This window comes from Brassica oleracea, chromosome C4 (assembly GCF_000695525.1).
Source record: "Brassica oleracea var. oleracea cultivar TO1000 chromosome C4, BOL, whole genome shotgun sequence".
NCBI classification, from domain to species: domain Eukaryota; kingdom Viridiplantae; phylum Streptophyta; class Magnoliopsida; order Brassicales; family Brassicaceae; genus Brassica; species Brassica oleracea.
The window spans coordinates 43,108,018-43,123,679 of NC_027751.1; the positions used below are offsets into that span (position 1 = coordinate 43,108,018).

Consider the following 15,662-nt stretch of genomic DNA (forward strand, 5'->3'; position numbering starts at 1 on the left):
TTGTACTCTTTTTCCTTATCATGTTTTTTTTTTTTTTCCCATTGGGTTTTTCCATGACAAGGTTTTAACGAGGCAACAAAGAACATACAAAAGATAGACAACCAAAGAGAATGTTACAATTTGAGAGATGAAAATCTATCATTGTTCTAAAGGTTCTATGACTACTCATTCGAGGGGGAGCTTACGTAGTTGTACTTTTTTTACTTTTACTACGGTTTTTCCCATTGGGTTTTCCATGACTAGGTTTTTAACGAGGCACCACGTAATACAAGATGGATGATCAAGGGGGAGTGTTATAAATTAAGCATTGAAATGATCATCCACTTCTTTACCAAACTCAAGCACTATGATCATCCACTTCTTTACCAAACTCAAGCACTATGATCATCCACTTCTTTACCAAACTCAAGCACTATGATCATCCACTTCTTTACCAAACTCAAGCACTATGATCATCCACTTCTTTACCAAACTCAAGCACTATGATCATCCACTTCTTTACCAAACTCAAGCACTATGATCATCCACTTCTTTACCAAACTCAAGCACTATGATCATCCACTTCTTTACCAAACTCAAGCACTATGATCATCCACTTCTTTACCAAACTCAAGCACTATGATCATCCACTCCTTTACCAACTCAAGCACTATGATCATCTACTCATCAAACACTATGATCACCCACTCATTTACCAAATTAAGCACTATCTTTGTTATTTTATGTATTGTTGTTCACTATAAATACCATCACTCATCTCACTCTTTTGTACACCATAAACAAGAACAAGAGTAATTCATCAAAGAATCATTACATTTTCTTCTTCATTCTTATAATAAACTCTCTCCCTTATACTAGTGTTATTTGCTTCCTACGGGTATTAAATTCTACTCTTATTTAAATTTCACGATACTATAAATTATAAGTTATTTCATAACACTATCAAGATTATCCAATTACGTTATACATCAAACATAAAAAAATTTATAATACTCACAACTAACAAAGACCCTTAAAACCCATTTTTAAAAAATTGTCTACGAATTCTCTTAATCATTTATATAATATACATAATGTTACTAGATGTTTATGATCCAATTGAATTACCTTTAAGGTGATGTTATTTTGAAAATAATTTTGAGTGTTTACTATGTCCAAACTTGTTTTTACATTTATCATATTACCCGGTAATCTTATTGTGACCATTGACCCCTAAATTGTTATATTTTTATGACCGTCGGGAATCTGTTGGGCGGAAGTCTTTTTTGTTTCGTCGAGATTTTCTCGGAAATCACCTTGTTTTTCTCAACAACAACATTTGAAAAAGAACATTTGGGAACTTCAACACTCGCTTTGGCATAAAGCTGTTTTGGTTTCGGAATACGATTCCTAAGCATGCATTGGTTTGTTTCTTTGTGACTCAGAAATGATATTCCTGTCTCTCGGCAGATCTTCCTATAGGAGTGTTCAGTTTCATATGAGAATCAAGCTAAAACTGATTAGTCCAACATTTGTAGATTGAACCAAACATTAAATATATGCCACGGTCGTCACGGACTGGACCACATCTGGGTGTGGCAGATTGGCATCCTAGTTTTGACATCTACAATAAATTTCTCACTAAACAAACCTCTACGATATTGACAAACCAAATCAGCAATTCAATATTCTACTCACTTCAGCACCTGCTTAGACTCCGTACATTGGTTCAAATATTTAACACCATATTTTTTTAATTTTTAACACTTCACCCCATCTTTTTTTCTTCTTTCTCCTAACAATTCGATAATTATGTTATAATAAATTTTGAGAAACATAACAAAGAAGATTATATAGTTGACAATTTTACATGCTTTATAAAAATTCATGTCTGACTACATCATCCTGAGCCATCCTATTAGACCCACGTCTGATGGTACTCCTTGCACATGTCTTGAAGACTATTGTAAGTATTTTCTTTTTTAATTTGCATAATTTTTCTGGAACATAAGACTTAGATCTCAAAGTATAAAATCATTAATGAACTATTAGTCAAACTATTGGACCAAGTGGATTTCCACCCTTAAATAGCTTTAAACATGTTTTTATTCTCAAGAAACTATAATAAATTATAGTTTCATTAAAAAAATAAATTATAATTATATTATTTCCAACAGATATATTAAATAAATAAAATTTTAAATCAATAATATTTTAAAAAAAGAACTTTTATAGTCCCTTTTCAATTTTTGAATTTTTGTTAAAACAAATTATTAGGAAACCATTTTTTCAAAAAAAGTTTAGGAAAAACAACGTTTATGACATCTTCTTGAATTTGAGTTATATTCATATTTAAGAAAACAATACTAAATAAATACGCTCTCTGTTTCGCATATAATGTCATTTTAGCCTTTTTATTTTGTTTCAAAACAAGTGTCATTTCAACATTTTCAATGCAAGTTTTTACATTGAATCACTTTTTTACTCTTTTAAATGATCAATGTTTAGGTAAATTAATATGCGTGAAATGTGTTTAAGTGATACTTATTATGAAACAGAGGGAGCACAATCTTCTAAGATAAATAAATACTCCCTCTGTTTTTTTAAGATGGATGTTCTAGAGAAATATTTTGTTTCCAAAAAATGTATTTTTCATGTTTTCAAAGCATATTTTGTCAACTAATAATGAAAAATTGTGTGTTTCAAAAATATTAATTACATTTCTTTTAATCCTATTGGTTTAAAAATATAAGAAATATAAAGTTACAAAAAACTATGCATTAATAACTAAGTTTTAATATGGTTTCTTAATAAGTGTGAAAATCCTAGAACATTCTTCTTTAAAAAACAGAGGGAGTATGTAATATCTTCATAAATTTTAGGAATGTCTATGTTATTATCGGTCATTAACTTCAGTTCTAGATAATTGTGAAGGTTTGATCAATACAGCAGTAATGCCTATATTTTGTTGATCTAATCCATACAGATGGATTGCCAGAGCAGAACAATTATTCCAAAAAGTCCAATATGCAGCAAAAGAGAGGTTGTGTATGGTTTCTTCTTCTTGAATTTGAGTTATATTCATATGTACTGAGAAAAACCTGAAAGGAAAAACAGAGCAGCACATGAATAAATAACATGGACGCTTACAGGCCTATGAACCAACTTCATATTTCACAGAGGTTTCAACGCAAGCAACATGTGAAACAACCAAACCCAAATCATACATTTTTCCAGCATAGTGGAAACTCTATCGCCCATAAATTGCAGTTTGTGTCATATGATTTCCGGACTCTAACACAGAGACAGTACTCTCTTGATCGTGAATCTGCAATGCAAATACTGGTTGTTTTGGTCTCGGAAGATCTGTTGTGGTTGTGATCATGAACACTACTTGTGCAATGTTTGGTCTGTCAACAGCTTGCTGTTGGATGCAGAGTAGACCAATCTGAACACATCTGGCGACTTCAACTGGAGAACACGAGCTGGCAATATCTTGATCCAAAAGATCCACTCCATCGGTCTCGAGCCAAGACTCCCATGCCTATATTATTATATAGTCCAAAAAAGTTGACAGCATCTAAGAAAATGTGTGCATCAAAAAGATGTGTGATTTTTGAACTTGAGATTCTTACATATTCAAGAAGGGTTTTGCCTTCCTTTCCACAATTAAAACTTGAGATCTTCATCCCGCTAATAATTTCTAACAGCACAACTCCAAAAGCATATATGTCAGACTTCTCTGAGAACATCCCTGTCCATGCATACTCAGGAGACATGTATCCTCTGTTCATATACCATACAGTACAGCCTAGTAAGTTGACATAAATTAATATTTTGATTGAGCATTATCACTGGGGTATATATATATATATACTTACATAGTTCCAACAACTCTAAGAGTGCTGTCTTGATGTTGAGTTCCTTGAAACATGCGAGCCAATCCGAAATCTGATATTTTCGGGTTCATGTTTTCGTCCAAGAGAATGTTGCTGACCTTCATGTCACGGTGTATGACCTTGAGGCATGAGTCACGATGGAGATAGAGAAGCCCACGCGCAACACCTTCAATGATGTTGAACCTCTTGGGCCAATCAATCTGAAGCTTTAGAGTCGAATCTATAGCCAACAAGATTAGAGCATATTAAATGAGCAAAAGAAAACGGAATTCAGGAACATGAAAAAGCACAAGGGAGCAGACCAAAGAGAAAACTGTCGAGGCTTTTGTTGACCATAAACTCATAAATTAGTAGCTTTTCTTCTCCATCAATGCAGCAACCCAAAAGCCGAACCAAGTTTCTGTGTTGTAGTTTTGAGATGAGTTTTATTTCGTTCATGAACTCTTCTGTACCTTGTCCGGAACTGCTAGAAAGCCGTTTAACCGCTATTTCCTTCTTATCTGACAGAATTCCCTAGAAAGAAAAGTTGCAGACATAGAGTCATCCTCCACAGAACAATAAAATAACACAGACCATGATAGTATATCTCTTACCTTATAAACTGGACCAAATCCACCTTGACCGAGTTTGTTTGAGATACTAAAGTTATCGGTAGCAGCTCGTACGGTATTCATCTCAAAGAAAGTTAACCCTGAGATTTCTTCTTGTTCCAGACCAGTTTTCCAGGCTAAAACTCAACACAGAAGTTCCAAGTAAATGTATATATATGAAATACAAAAAAAAACTTCTATGTGGCAGATACAAGTGGAAGTGTAGATTTGATCACGAGATAGAGATGTGGAACACTTCTTTTCTGCTTTGGTTGGTTACATAAGTGAAAGTGAAAAAAAGGAAACCACGAGACAAAGAAAGAGAGTTATTATGTATCTCACCATTTCGTTTTGCTCTGTATCTCCAGTACTTATATGAGGCAAAGGCCAAAATCACAAAAATGGAAAGGCAGATACTACCAGCAATAATCATCATGGTCCTCCTGCTTCCAGCTGAGAGATATTTACCACAAAACCAAACTGTAAAAGAGGTAAAAAACCACACTAACAATAGAAATGAACGAAGCTAAAAAAAGTATTCAGCCTTACCAAGTTCTGAGCTTGCAAGACGAATCGAAAGAAACTCTCCTCCAGCTGAATATTGAACTGTGTCCATTAGCTCCTGATTCCAAAGCAAGCATCCAATTCCAGTAATATACGCAAAAGCAGTGCATGAGCAGTTTCCGAGACAGCCCTGTCGGCATTGATCTTTATCAGCAAAGCTTGCAGCATATTCGTAGAGATCTGGAGGCTTTACACTGGAAAGACGATAAAATGCGTCTGTAGATGACTTTGTTGCCTCCTGATGACAAGATAATAATTGTTTACGTCTCACACATCCAGAAGTCTTGTTTCCTCGTTTCCACTCCTCTTTGTGTTTTGGTACAAACCCTTTTATGCATTCACACTTTATAGGAGTGGACGTCACACATAACCCAAAAGGTCCACATGCACCGTAGATATCACACTTATTCGCTGGAGTCACAAAGTCCACAACCCACCCTGTCCCATTGTAATGAGACGTCTTTACATATCCCTCTGACGTTACGATAACTCGCGTAAGCAGCTGAGAGTTCCTCTGTAAATAAGAGAAGTTCCCTTTCCCGTTTGCTACGTCTTGGACAAGGCTAAACGGACTCGCGTACGATTCGTCCATCTGCGGTACGCCGGTGAACCCGGTCTTATCCCACGGACCGCTTCTCTTATAAACTTTGTTGCCTTTCATAGTAACGAGCTGTGACGGCACTTGCGGCGTCAGCTCGACTGAAAACTCGCCTGGAGATGGATCAGTGCCGCTTTTCCAAGAAGTTAACACTCGCTTCTCATTAGCGGCGAGGTTGTACGTTAGCGACGAGAGAGGTAGCATAGTATCCCCAAGATTCTCGAAGCTTTGCCACAAAAGAGTGCCTGAAACTTCATCAACTACCACGAGATTGCCTGTATCTAAGAGCTTGGCGTGACACTTGTTAGTGGAAGGTTCTCCTCTGTTTGATGACCAAACAACTTTGTTTCTGCTGTCAAGCAAGATAAGACTCCCGTTTCCGCTGATAGTGAGGTTTGCCGCAGGGCTTGTGATTGGCTTTTCTCTGTTGGCCACCCACACAACCACCCGTGGTGCGATTTTCTTGAACCAGATCCCGACATACTGGTTCCGAGAGTTGTTAGGACTGAAGAATCCTAACTCGTAAGATTCACCGGGGGAACTCAGAGTTTGTCCTAGTGACAAAGAGCTTTCTCTAGATATAGCTGCATAGCCACAGTCAGAGAATATACTTAGCCAGAGAAAGCAAAAGAGAGCTACATCCATCTCTCTCCAGTGTACCCCCATGTGTGCAAAAGAGTTCTCCTTCAGATCTAAATGTATGAACAGAATCTTATTTTGATATACTGAAGGACAGAAAATAGTTCGAGTCTGCTAGATGAATAGTATAGTATTATAATCATATATGATCATTGAGTTGTTTTATATTTGGGCACCTCGTTTTTTTTGTTTTGAATATGCATTATTAATAAAACTTGTCCTTCAGTGAATAATAATTAGAATTGTAATATTGTATTCCTATTTTAACCTTCAACTTGCAGGAGCCCTGCCCATGTTCAACGAGGCCTTTGTCTGATAGTACACAACATATATTAATGATTAGAATTTGGTTATTGTATAGAAATCTTGGACCAATGGCAAACACTTCTCAGCTTCAACATGATATGTACTAAGACCAGGCTGGCTCTGAGATTTAGGGGACTGTAGACGGTTTTTAAAAAATTCCAGCTAAAATTTTTTTTGGTAAATTTGGGGGTTTAAAAAAAATTTTTGGGGGTTTTTTTCTATGTAGTTTTTTCCAAAATTTTTGGGGGCCTAAGACCAATGTTTCGTTAGGTTTTGTCTAGGACCGACCCTGACTAAGACGTGAAATGAAAAGAAAAACAGAGCTGCAAAAATGAATAAATTGCCTGGACACTTCCAAATAAATAGATTATTATAAATCGGCCAAATGAACTTAATAGAACTGTGACCGTCTCGTGAAGATGCAAGCCGTCGTTAATCCAGAAAACACTTTCTTCTATGTGGAGTGATTTTTTGGTTGGAGTCTAAGCAAGCAGGTTTGGTAAAGAGTTGTTAAGGCAAAGAACATGAACGTCAAGCTTGAATTAATAGTATTTGTAGTTGTGCTAGTGTAGCCGATTACTTGTTGAATTCTCTTGCATTCACATTTTGTTGTTGCCTGCGATTTCTTTATTTTTTTCTTATTATGCGGTGCCAGGTGCAAACTTGAGGTTGGCGATTGTGTGTTTGAAGTGTTTTCCACTCATGGCGACACGTATTTTGGTGGAGATGACGTTGACAAGGTTCGTCGTAGAGCTTTGAATCTGTTTAGTCGGTTCCTTGGTATTTTGATAAGCACTCACAAATCTATTGAATAACAAAACCAGTAACATCAGATTTGAATATAAAATTTAAAATAATAAAATCAAATAAATCAAAATTTTGTTAGAATTTCCAAATCCATTAAAATATAGTACTAACCAATAACAATTTTTTAAAATAATGTTAGTCTGTATCCACGTGTGTTGGGCTTGTATTTGTATTCATACTTTGCATGTTGGGCTTAATATATAGTGTTGACAAAAGAAAAACCCTTAACCTGTTGCTTCTGTTAACCCACAAATTAATCATTTTCTTAATTACATCACAGAACCGGTGCTTTCATCTCTCTCATCTTCTTTCCCAATTACGAAAACATCCTTAAATCCGTAAATCAGAGCCAGTAAGACAACCACGTTCCGAAGCGCCGCCGATTCAGTCGAAGAGAGAGAGAGAGAGACCCTCAAATTCCAATTCTCTGTTTGCGATCGCTTTGCCTACTTCCGGCTCCAATCAACTTCGTCGGAAAAAAAAAACCCTTCCTTTTTACCGTCTATGTAAGATTCCTTATTGCTTCTGTACTGTAGTTTCCTCTTTTTATAAAAAAAAAAACTCCGATCTTTACTACTTTGTGTTAATACCCTCTCGGTGTGTTTTAGGACGACAATCAATGTCGCTGCGGACACATTTAGGGTTTAGGATGTCTTTGATAGGACATAACTGCCTACTTCATGTCCAAATTTTCATTTTTTTTTTTATTTTTATAATTCATTATTTGTTGATTAGGGTTTCGTCTACACTTAGTTGCGTAGTCTACATTGTTACCACTTTTGGGAATCATTAATCCTCCTGCTTTACAGATTAGTGATTGGTTCTCTTTTTTGTAATAGGTCTTGTTATTGAGGGCTCGTTACGGTTTCCCTGAGCAGGTATTAATTTAATAATCATTGGAGGACTTCTAATGGAATCTAATAAAGAAGAGGCTAATAGGGCTAGAGAGACTGCAAAGAAGAAGTTTTTATCAAACGATTTTCCTGGAGCGAGGAAATTCGCATTGAAGGCTCAGTTCTTGAACCCTGACCTGGAAGGGATCTCCCGGATGGTGGCGACTTTCGATGTCCACGTGTGTGCTCAGAACGTTATACACGGGGAGATAGACTACTACGGCGTGCTCGGTATAAACCCCGAGGCTGACGACGAGACGGTGAGGAAACGTTACAGGAAGCTGGCTGTGACGCTTCATCCCGACAGGAACAAGTCTGTCGGGGCGGAGGAGGCCTTTAAGTTACTTTCTCAGGCGTGGGGTGTGTTCTCTGATAAGGCCAAGAGAGCTGAGTATGATTTGAGGAGGAACTTGGGGTTGGTTGAAGGAAGAGGCGCGGCGGCGGCGGCGGCGGCGGCTTCTTCATCGAAGCATGCTGACAATGGGTTTCAGAAAGTTGCTAAAGCAAGTGTTACAAAAGTGAAGAGAGGTACAAAGCGGGCAAGTGATGCATCTGCTTCTGCTGCTACTCCTGTTTCAACTTCTGATGGAACGTTTTGGACTGTGTGCCGCACTTGCAGAACACAGTATGAGTATCATCGTGTTTACTTAAACCAGAACCTTCTTTGTCCCAACTGTCGTAAGCCCTTTATAGCTGTGGAGACTGATCCTCCAGGGTCGGGTTCGATCCGCAAGACATTTCACGAGCACCAGTTTGAGTCTATTCGCCAGTCAACGGACGGAAGAAAGAGAAGTAGAGATAACAACAGCAACGGTGTGTATGGTGGTGAGTATGATTCCTTTGAGTGGACTGCAACCAAAACCTCTGCTCATGGTGCACAGACCGGGTCAAGGAAAGACGAGGCTGTCCGTAGAGAGTACACGAGAAGGGTGGCGGGTGGTGCTACATCCACAAACGCCCCAAAAAGAAGAAAGGGTATGGATAATGCAGTGGCTGGTGGCTCCAACGTAGCAGCAACTTGCTTTACTCCCAAGTCCAACAGCGTGAGAGAGTTTTCTGATGACGAATTGAAGAATCTACTGAAGAAGAAAGCCAAGCCGATAATCAGCAGAAAGCTGCAAGAGCTTGCTGAAACTGATGCACACAAAAGTGCCATTGAATCATTCTGTCTTGACTCCATTGAGGATACTTCTGGTAGTGCTGATAAAGATTTGGATCCCTTAGAAGTAACTGATCCAGATTTTTGCGACTTCAACAAGGACCGAACTGAGAAGTCATTTAGGGATAACCAGATATGGGCTTGTTACGACTCTTTAGATGGGATGCCTCGAGGTTATGTCGTGATAGACAAGGTTATCTCCGTGGATCCGTTTAAAGTGTGTATCGTTCAGCTTACTTCAGAGACGAGCAGTGAGCTTAGGTCAACAAAGTGGCTTGGCTTTGGTGTTCAGAAAGCTTGTGGCAATTTCAGAGCAGGGAAAAAAACTCAAATCTGCAGGTCAGCTTACGTTTTCTCACATAAAGTGGAACAGGTCAAAGGCAATCATCACGGAGAGTTTCTTATATATCCTAGAAGAGGCGATGTATGGGCTATGTATAGGAACTGGTCCCATGAGTGGAACTATCTTACAGGAGGCGAAGCGATAGAGTATGATGTGGTCGAAGTAGTTGAAGGGTATAGAGAGGAGTATGGTGTTTCAGTGGTTCCTTTGATGAAAGTTGCCGGTTTCAAATCAGTTTTTCACCATCATTTGGATCTCAAAGATGTAAGGAGGATCTCAAGCGATGAAATATCGAGGTTTTCGCATCGGATACCGTCTTACTTGCTCACGGGTCGAGAAGCACCTGGTGCGCCCAGAGGTTGCATACAACTCGACCCAGCAGCAACACCATCACAGCTTCTTCAAGTTATAGATATGTGACTGTAAAAGGTGTAAAAGATTACAACTTATTGTATCTTTTTTAATGTAGTTTGCCTATAACAAGGAACCGTTATGATGTTTTGTTTCTAATTTATTGGTAACAGGGTGGGATCTCCACTTTTATGTGGCCCATTATTTTAAAATATTAAAAGTATTACACCAAAAGTAAATGACAACAAATGAAACTAATAAACTTTAATTTTTGTAAAATAATTTGTTTCAGTTTATTATATGTTTTCAGAAAAAATTGTTTTGATATATATATATCTTATCTTATATATTAAAAGAGAAGTCACAACCTAGATTCATGTGTGATTTTTTTTTAAAATTGACCCTCACTAAAAATCAGTTATCATTCATTTATTACTAATAATATGGATTAATAATATATCATTCATAATATAACATCAACTCCTAAAAATCCGGATTGGTTAACAAACTCACCTTGATTCATGTGTGATATTTTTATTTGGATCATCATTTAAATTTTTTATTAAATGTATTTCCTTAATGCTAATATATAATTTTTTAACAACTTAAATCATAATATAATTTGATATCTTTTAATTTAAAATATAAATATAAATATATTTAATTTTCTTAACAAATGTGTTGAAAAACATTATAAAAATATCTTAATTATCAAAAATTGTATATAAATATTTTCACTAATTTTGTAATTAGTGATGAAATTAATGTTATTATACATTAATATATATATATATATATATTCAGTTATCTGTTATAAAATGAAAAAAATATATCAAATTTTACTATTTTATAGTTATATCTATCATTTTAAAATAAAACATTGTATTTAACTAAATATGATAAAATTATTTTAAACTGATAAATTAATATATTTTATTTTCACAAACATTAAAAATTTATGTTAGAAATATATTATGTTGGTAGAACGGGTAACATTAGTAAATTAGATAATTCATGTATAAAATTAACTTATCTTAAAATTTTTTTTTTTTATATATATATATATATCTTAAATGAATAAACATAAAAAAATATTGATAAAGGAAATCTAACGCTTTGAATTATGGATCATGACCATAATAATTGACTAAAAAATAATTTTAAAATATATATAATAAAAAATACCAAATATATGTGATGATTTGAAATAATGAATTAACTTACAGCATGAAAACTATCAAATTGTTATATTTAAAATAATTATATATAAACATTTAAATACATAAGTAACTTTAAAAATATATTCTAATTATGTAATATATATATATATATATATATATATATATATATAAATATGAAAATTAATATCCGCACGGTTGTGCGGATCCAAATCTAGTTTATGATAAACTTTAAACTAATAAACTTAAGAGAAATTAGGGTGTATATACACCATTGCAACTATAATTTGCGAACTAAACTAGACACTATTGATATTTCTAAACCTCAATTTTTTCTCTGCCCTGCCTCTGCCAGCTTCTGCCCAAACTCTCTTCTTCCTTCTCTCTCTCGTATCCCTTTTGTCTCTTCCCAAAATAATACTATTCATTCTCTCTTTTCAATCTCTCTTGATCCTTTACATAAAACAAATGAATTCTTCTTCTCTTTTTATTTCCGCTGTTCGTTAATTTTACATAATGTATTGTAATTAAATGATACATGTTTTTTAGCTGTTACAAAACTTGTTGATGTTTTTAAAATTTATGGATAAGATGTTTAAGTAGTTTGTGTTAGCTATATATGCTTTGTTAAATGCTACAAAATAGGTTATCAGGCTAGCTTAATCATTATTTGTTTAGCCTCTATATTTTTTTGGTTAATCATTATTGTATCATATGTAAACTAATAAGTTACATCTACCATATGTTTTACGTGCTAAATAAAATATTACATTTAGGTCATTGCTTTTGTTATATGATAAGGATAATTTTATAATAAACAAGTTATCCACTAACAATTTATATAACTTCTTGAGTTAAAGCTTAGTGTTAAACTATAGATGTGTTCATATGATACATAGTTTGTTAGATGTTTTATAATAGGTTAACATGATAATTTAATGTTTAGCTTATACATGTCTAGTTAGATGATATCAAACATGTTAGACGCTTTCTTAAATGGGTGGTGAGATGTCCAAACTATTGCCCTTAGCTGATACATAATTTGTTAGATGGTACAAAATAGGTTATCGTTCTCAATTAATCGTTATCTATGTAATTTCTGTTGCAATCCCTAGTTTTTCCATTGATTTTTCAGTTTTGGAAATTTAATTGTAAAATAAATAACTTAGGAAAAAAATCTATAGTCATTTGAATTGATATCCTAGAAAACATGTTTGGAGGTTTGGCTTTCTTTGAATCCATGATTCACTGTCATACATGGTGCTTCAAACATCAATGTTATTGATGCGATGGTGACAATGACTAATTGAGAAGGAAGAGGAGGAGATTAGCATAAACGAAGCAAACAATGATTACTGGGATTTAGAAAGAAGAATGAATTATTTGAAAGAACTTTGTTTTCACTAAAGATTATAAATGGGAGAGGAAGAGATCAATTGGGAAAAAAAGAAGAGAAAATGGCAGGGATGGAGAGTAGGGAAAGAAAGTGAAACAAGTTGAGTTTAGGGCAGGGATAAAACGGTTATTTTATGTGTATATTGTTACCGAAATTGGAGGTTTCCATGCATTTAGGGTAGTTTCCTAATTTCGGTTATTTTTGTGTATATACAGCAAATTCTCTCTATACTTAACTTCCATTTTTCTTAAAATTCGAACGTTATTTATTGTTGTTTTCCTGTTTTGTTTGTTTACTTAATTTCTTTTTTCTTAAGAATTGAACGTTTATTTCTTTTCTTATTTTATCAAGCAAAGAAGAAATAACCCAAATTGTCCAAACCATACCTGAATCAAAAATCTGAATTTGAAAGAATTAAAGATATTAAAATTTTATCTTATTCTTTTCTAAATATACAATTAAATGTATTAAATATATGAAATCAACTAAAAATATATCTTTCTTAATTATTTTGTCTACAACATAATCAGTTATGGTGCTTTTCAATTTGTTGGGTAACATACAATCTGTAGTGTCAAGTGTGTTTCGTTATTAAAAAAAAAAGAAGGAAAAATAAGGAACTGAATACTTTCATTTAATGTCTAACAACAAAAGTAGTTTCAATTACAATACTTTTTTTTTTAAGAAACGTAAGAAGCAGATTACTCAAAATCACTCTTTACGAACACAATTTCACGGCAGAGAGGGCAAGAGTTGCGACTCTGTAACCACTTGCTGATACATCTAAAATGAAACTGATGCAAACAATGTGGCAATTTCAACTGTTTGTTAGTCCGCATATCCTCCAAGCAGATGACACATTTCGTTTCTTTCTTTAGGGTCTCTTCTTTTCCAGGAAGACAAGAAACAGGAATCTTGTGGAACACGTCTTGGACCAAAACAACGTTAACGGCCATGAGGTAAGGTTCTAGTAGAAACCCGTTGTTCTGAGCCGCTTGTTCAGCCATCTTCTCGACGATCTGAAGGGACAAGTAAGGATTATGGAGATGGGAATCGAGACGAGAAAGAAGATCTTTTGAACTGGTTTTGTCTTTAAAGAGATTCAAGCAGATATGAGGGACGGGAAGAGGAGGCGCGGGGTAAAGTCCAATACAATTGACGGTTCCATCTGATTCGTCAACGACATGTCTCTGGAGTTTGTGGAAGAGATTGATGGAAGCTGTATTGATGTAGCTTCTAGTACTCAACGACACACTCACATCTATATGTACTTTAACATCTCGTGGAACCGTGTTCATTTTGTGAGGAAATGTCAACAAGTAAAGACGCAGAGAAAGAGAGTGCCCCTGATGCTATTATTATATAGAACAGTTTTTTCATACAATTAAAGTTTCCTTTTCTATATAAACCTTATTTCCTTATTTCCTTTCCAGACGCCTTATTATAAGTCGTCTAATAAGTCGTCCAGATGGAAGACTTTCCAGACGACTTAATTAAGTCGTCCGATAAGTCGTCCAGCTGGGAAGACTTTCCAGACGCCTTATTATAAGTCGTCTAATAAGTCGTCCAGATGGAAGACTTTCCAGACGACTTAATTAAGTCGTCCGATAAGTCGTCCAGCTGGGAAGACTTTCCAGACGCCTTATTATAAGTCGTCTAATAAGTCGTCCAGATGGAAGACTTTCCAGACGACTTAATTAAGTCGTCCGATAAGTCGTCCAGCTGGGAAGACTTTCCAGACGCCTTATTATAAGTCGTCTAATAAGTCGTCCAGATGGAAGACTTTCCAGACGACTTAATTAAGTCGTCCGATAAGTCGTCCAGCTGGGAAGACTTTCCAGACGCCTTATTATAAGTCGTCTAATAAGTCGTCCAGATGGAAGACTTTCCAGACGACTTAATTAAGTCGTCCGATAAGTCGTCCAGCTGGGAAGACTTTCCAGACGCCTTATTATAAGTCGTCTAATAAGTCGTCCAGATGGAAGACTTTCCAGACGACTTAATTAAGTCGTCCGATAAGTCGTCCAGCTGGGAAGACTTTCCAGACGCCTTATTATAAGTCGTCTAATAAGTCGTCCAGATGGAAGACTTTCCAGACGACTTAATTAAGTCGTCCGATAAGTCGTCCAGCTGGGAAGACTTTCCAGACGCCTTATTATAAGTCGTCTAATAAGTCGTCCAGATGGAAGACTTTCCAGACGACTTAATTAAGTCGTCCGATAAGTCGTCCAGCTGGGAAGACTTTCCAGACGCCTTATTATAAGTCGTCTAATAAGTCGTCCAGATGGAAGACTTTCCAGACGACTTAATTAAGTCGTCCGATAAGTCGTCCAGCTGGGAAGACTTTCCAGACGCCTTATTATAAGTCGTCTAATAAGTCGTCCAGATGGAAGACTTTCCAGACGACTTAATTAAGTCGTCCGATAAGTCGTCCAGCTGGGAAGACTTTCCAGACGCCTTATTATAAGTCGTCTAATAAGTCGTCCAGATGGAAGACTTTCCAGACGACTTAATTAAGTCGTCCGATAAGTCGTCCAGCTGGGAAGACTTTCCAGACGCCTTATTATAAGTCGTCTAATAAGTCGTCCAGATGGAAGACTTTCCAGACGACTTAATTAAGTCGTCCGATAAGTCGTCCAGCTGGGAAGACTTTCCAGACGCCTTATTATAAGTCGTCTAATAAGTCGTCCAGATGGAAGACTTTCCAGACGACTTAATTAAGTCGTCCGATAAGTCGTCCAGCTGGGAAGACTTTCCAGACGCCTTATTATAAGTCGTCTAATAAGTCGTCCAGATGGAAGACTTTCCAGACGACTTAATTAAGTCGTCCGATAAGTCGTCCAGCTGGGAAGACTTTCCAGACGCCTTATTATAAGTCGTCTAATAAGTCGTCCAGATGGAAGACTTTCCAGACGACTTAATTAAGTCGTCCGATAAGTCGTCCAGCTGGGAAGACTTTC

General features: G+C 35.8%; 3 protein-coding genes across 5 annotated transcripts; 1 reads left to right on the forward strand and 2 right to left on the reverse strand.

Moving 5' to 3' along the window:
- Positions 1–3,087: 3,087 nt before the first annotated feature.
- LOC106342487 (G-type lectin S-receptor-like serine/threonine-protein kinase At1g11280) lies at positions 3,088–6,377 on the reverse strand. Of its 2 annotated transcripts, none has more exons than XM_013781435.1 (7): positions 5,018–6,377; positions 4,811–4,921; positions 4,472–4,605; positions 4,181–4,391; positions 3,861–4,098; positions 3,615–3,765; positions 3,088–3,523 (listed from the first exon to the last, which is right to left on the reverse strand). In XM_013781435.1, exons 1-7 carry the CDS (start codon positions 6,294–6,296, stop codon positions 3,230–3,232), a joined length of 2,418 nt encoding a protein of 805 aa, XP_013636889.1. In that variant the 5' UTR covers positions 6,297–6,377; the 3' UTR covers positions 3,088–3,229. The 2 variants fall into 2 exon arrangements, with proteins under 2 accessions (XP_013636889.1, XP_013636888.1); XM_013781434.1 differs by having other exon boundaries at positions 4,811–4,948.
- A 1,258-nt stretch (positions 6,378–7,635) lies between these two features.
- LOC106336567 lies at positions 7,636–10,270 on the forward strand. 2 transcript variants are annotated; one of them, XM_013775422.1, is made up of 2 exons: positions 7,636–7,888; positions 8,222–10,270. In XM_013775422.1, the coding sequence occupies exon 2, from the start codon at positions 8,293–8,295 to the stop codon at positions 10,195–10,197; it is 1,905 nt and encodes a 634-aa protein (XP_013630876.1). In that variant the 5' UTR covers positions 7,636–7,888; positions 8,222–8,292; the 3' UTR covers positions 10,198–10,270. The 2 variants fall into 2 exon arrangements, with proteins under 2 accessions (XP_013630876.1, XP_013630877.1); XM_013775423.1 differs by having other exon boundaries at positions 8,261–10,270.
- Positions 10,271–13,403: 3,133 nt separating this feature from the next.
- LOC106338959 (RING-H2 finger protein ATL1-like) lies at positions 13,404–14,007 on the reverse strand. Its single transcript, XM_013777812.1, has one exon. It carries the CDS (start codon positions 13,998–14,000, stop codon positions 13,404–13,406), a length of 597 nt encoding a protein of 198 aa, XP_013633266.1. The 5' UTR covers positions 14,001–14,007.
- Between the last annotated feature and the right edge of the window lie 1,655 nt (positions 14,008–15,662).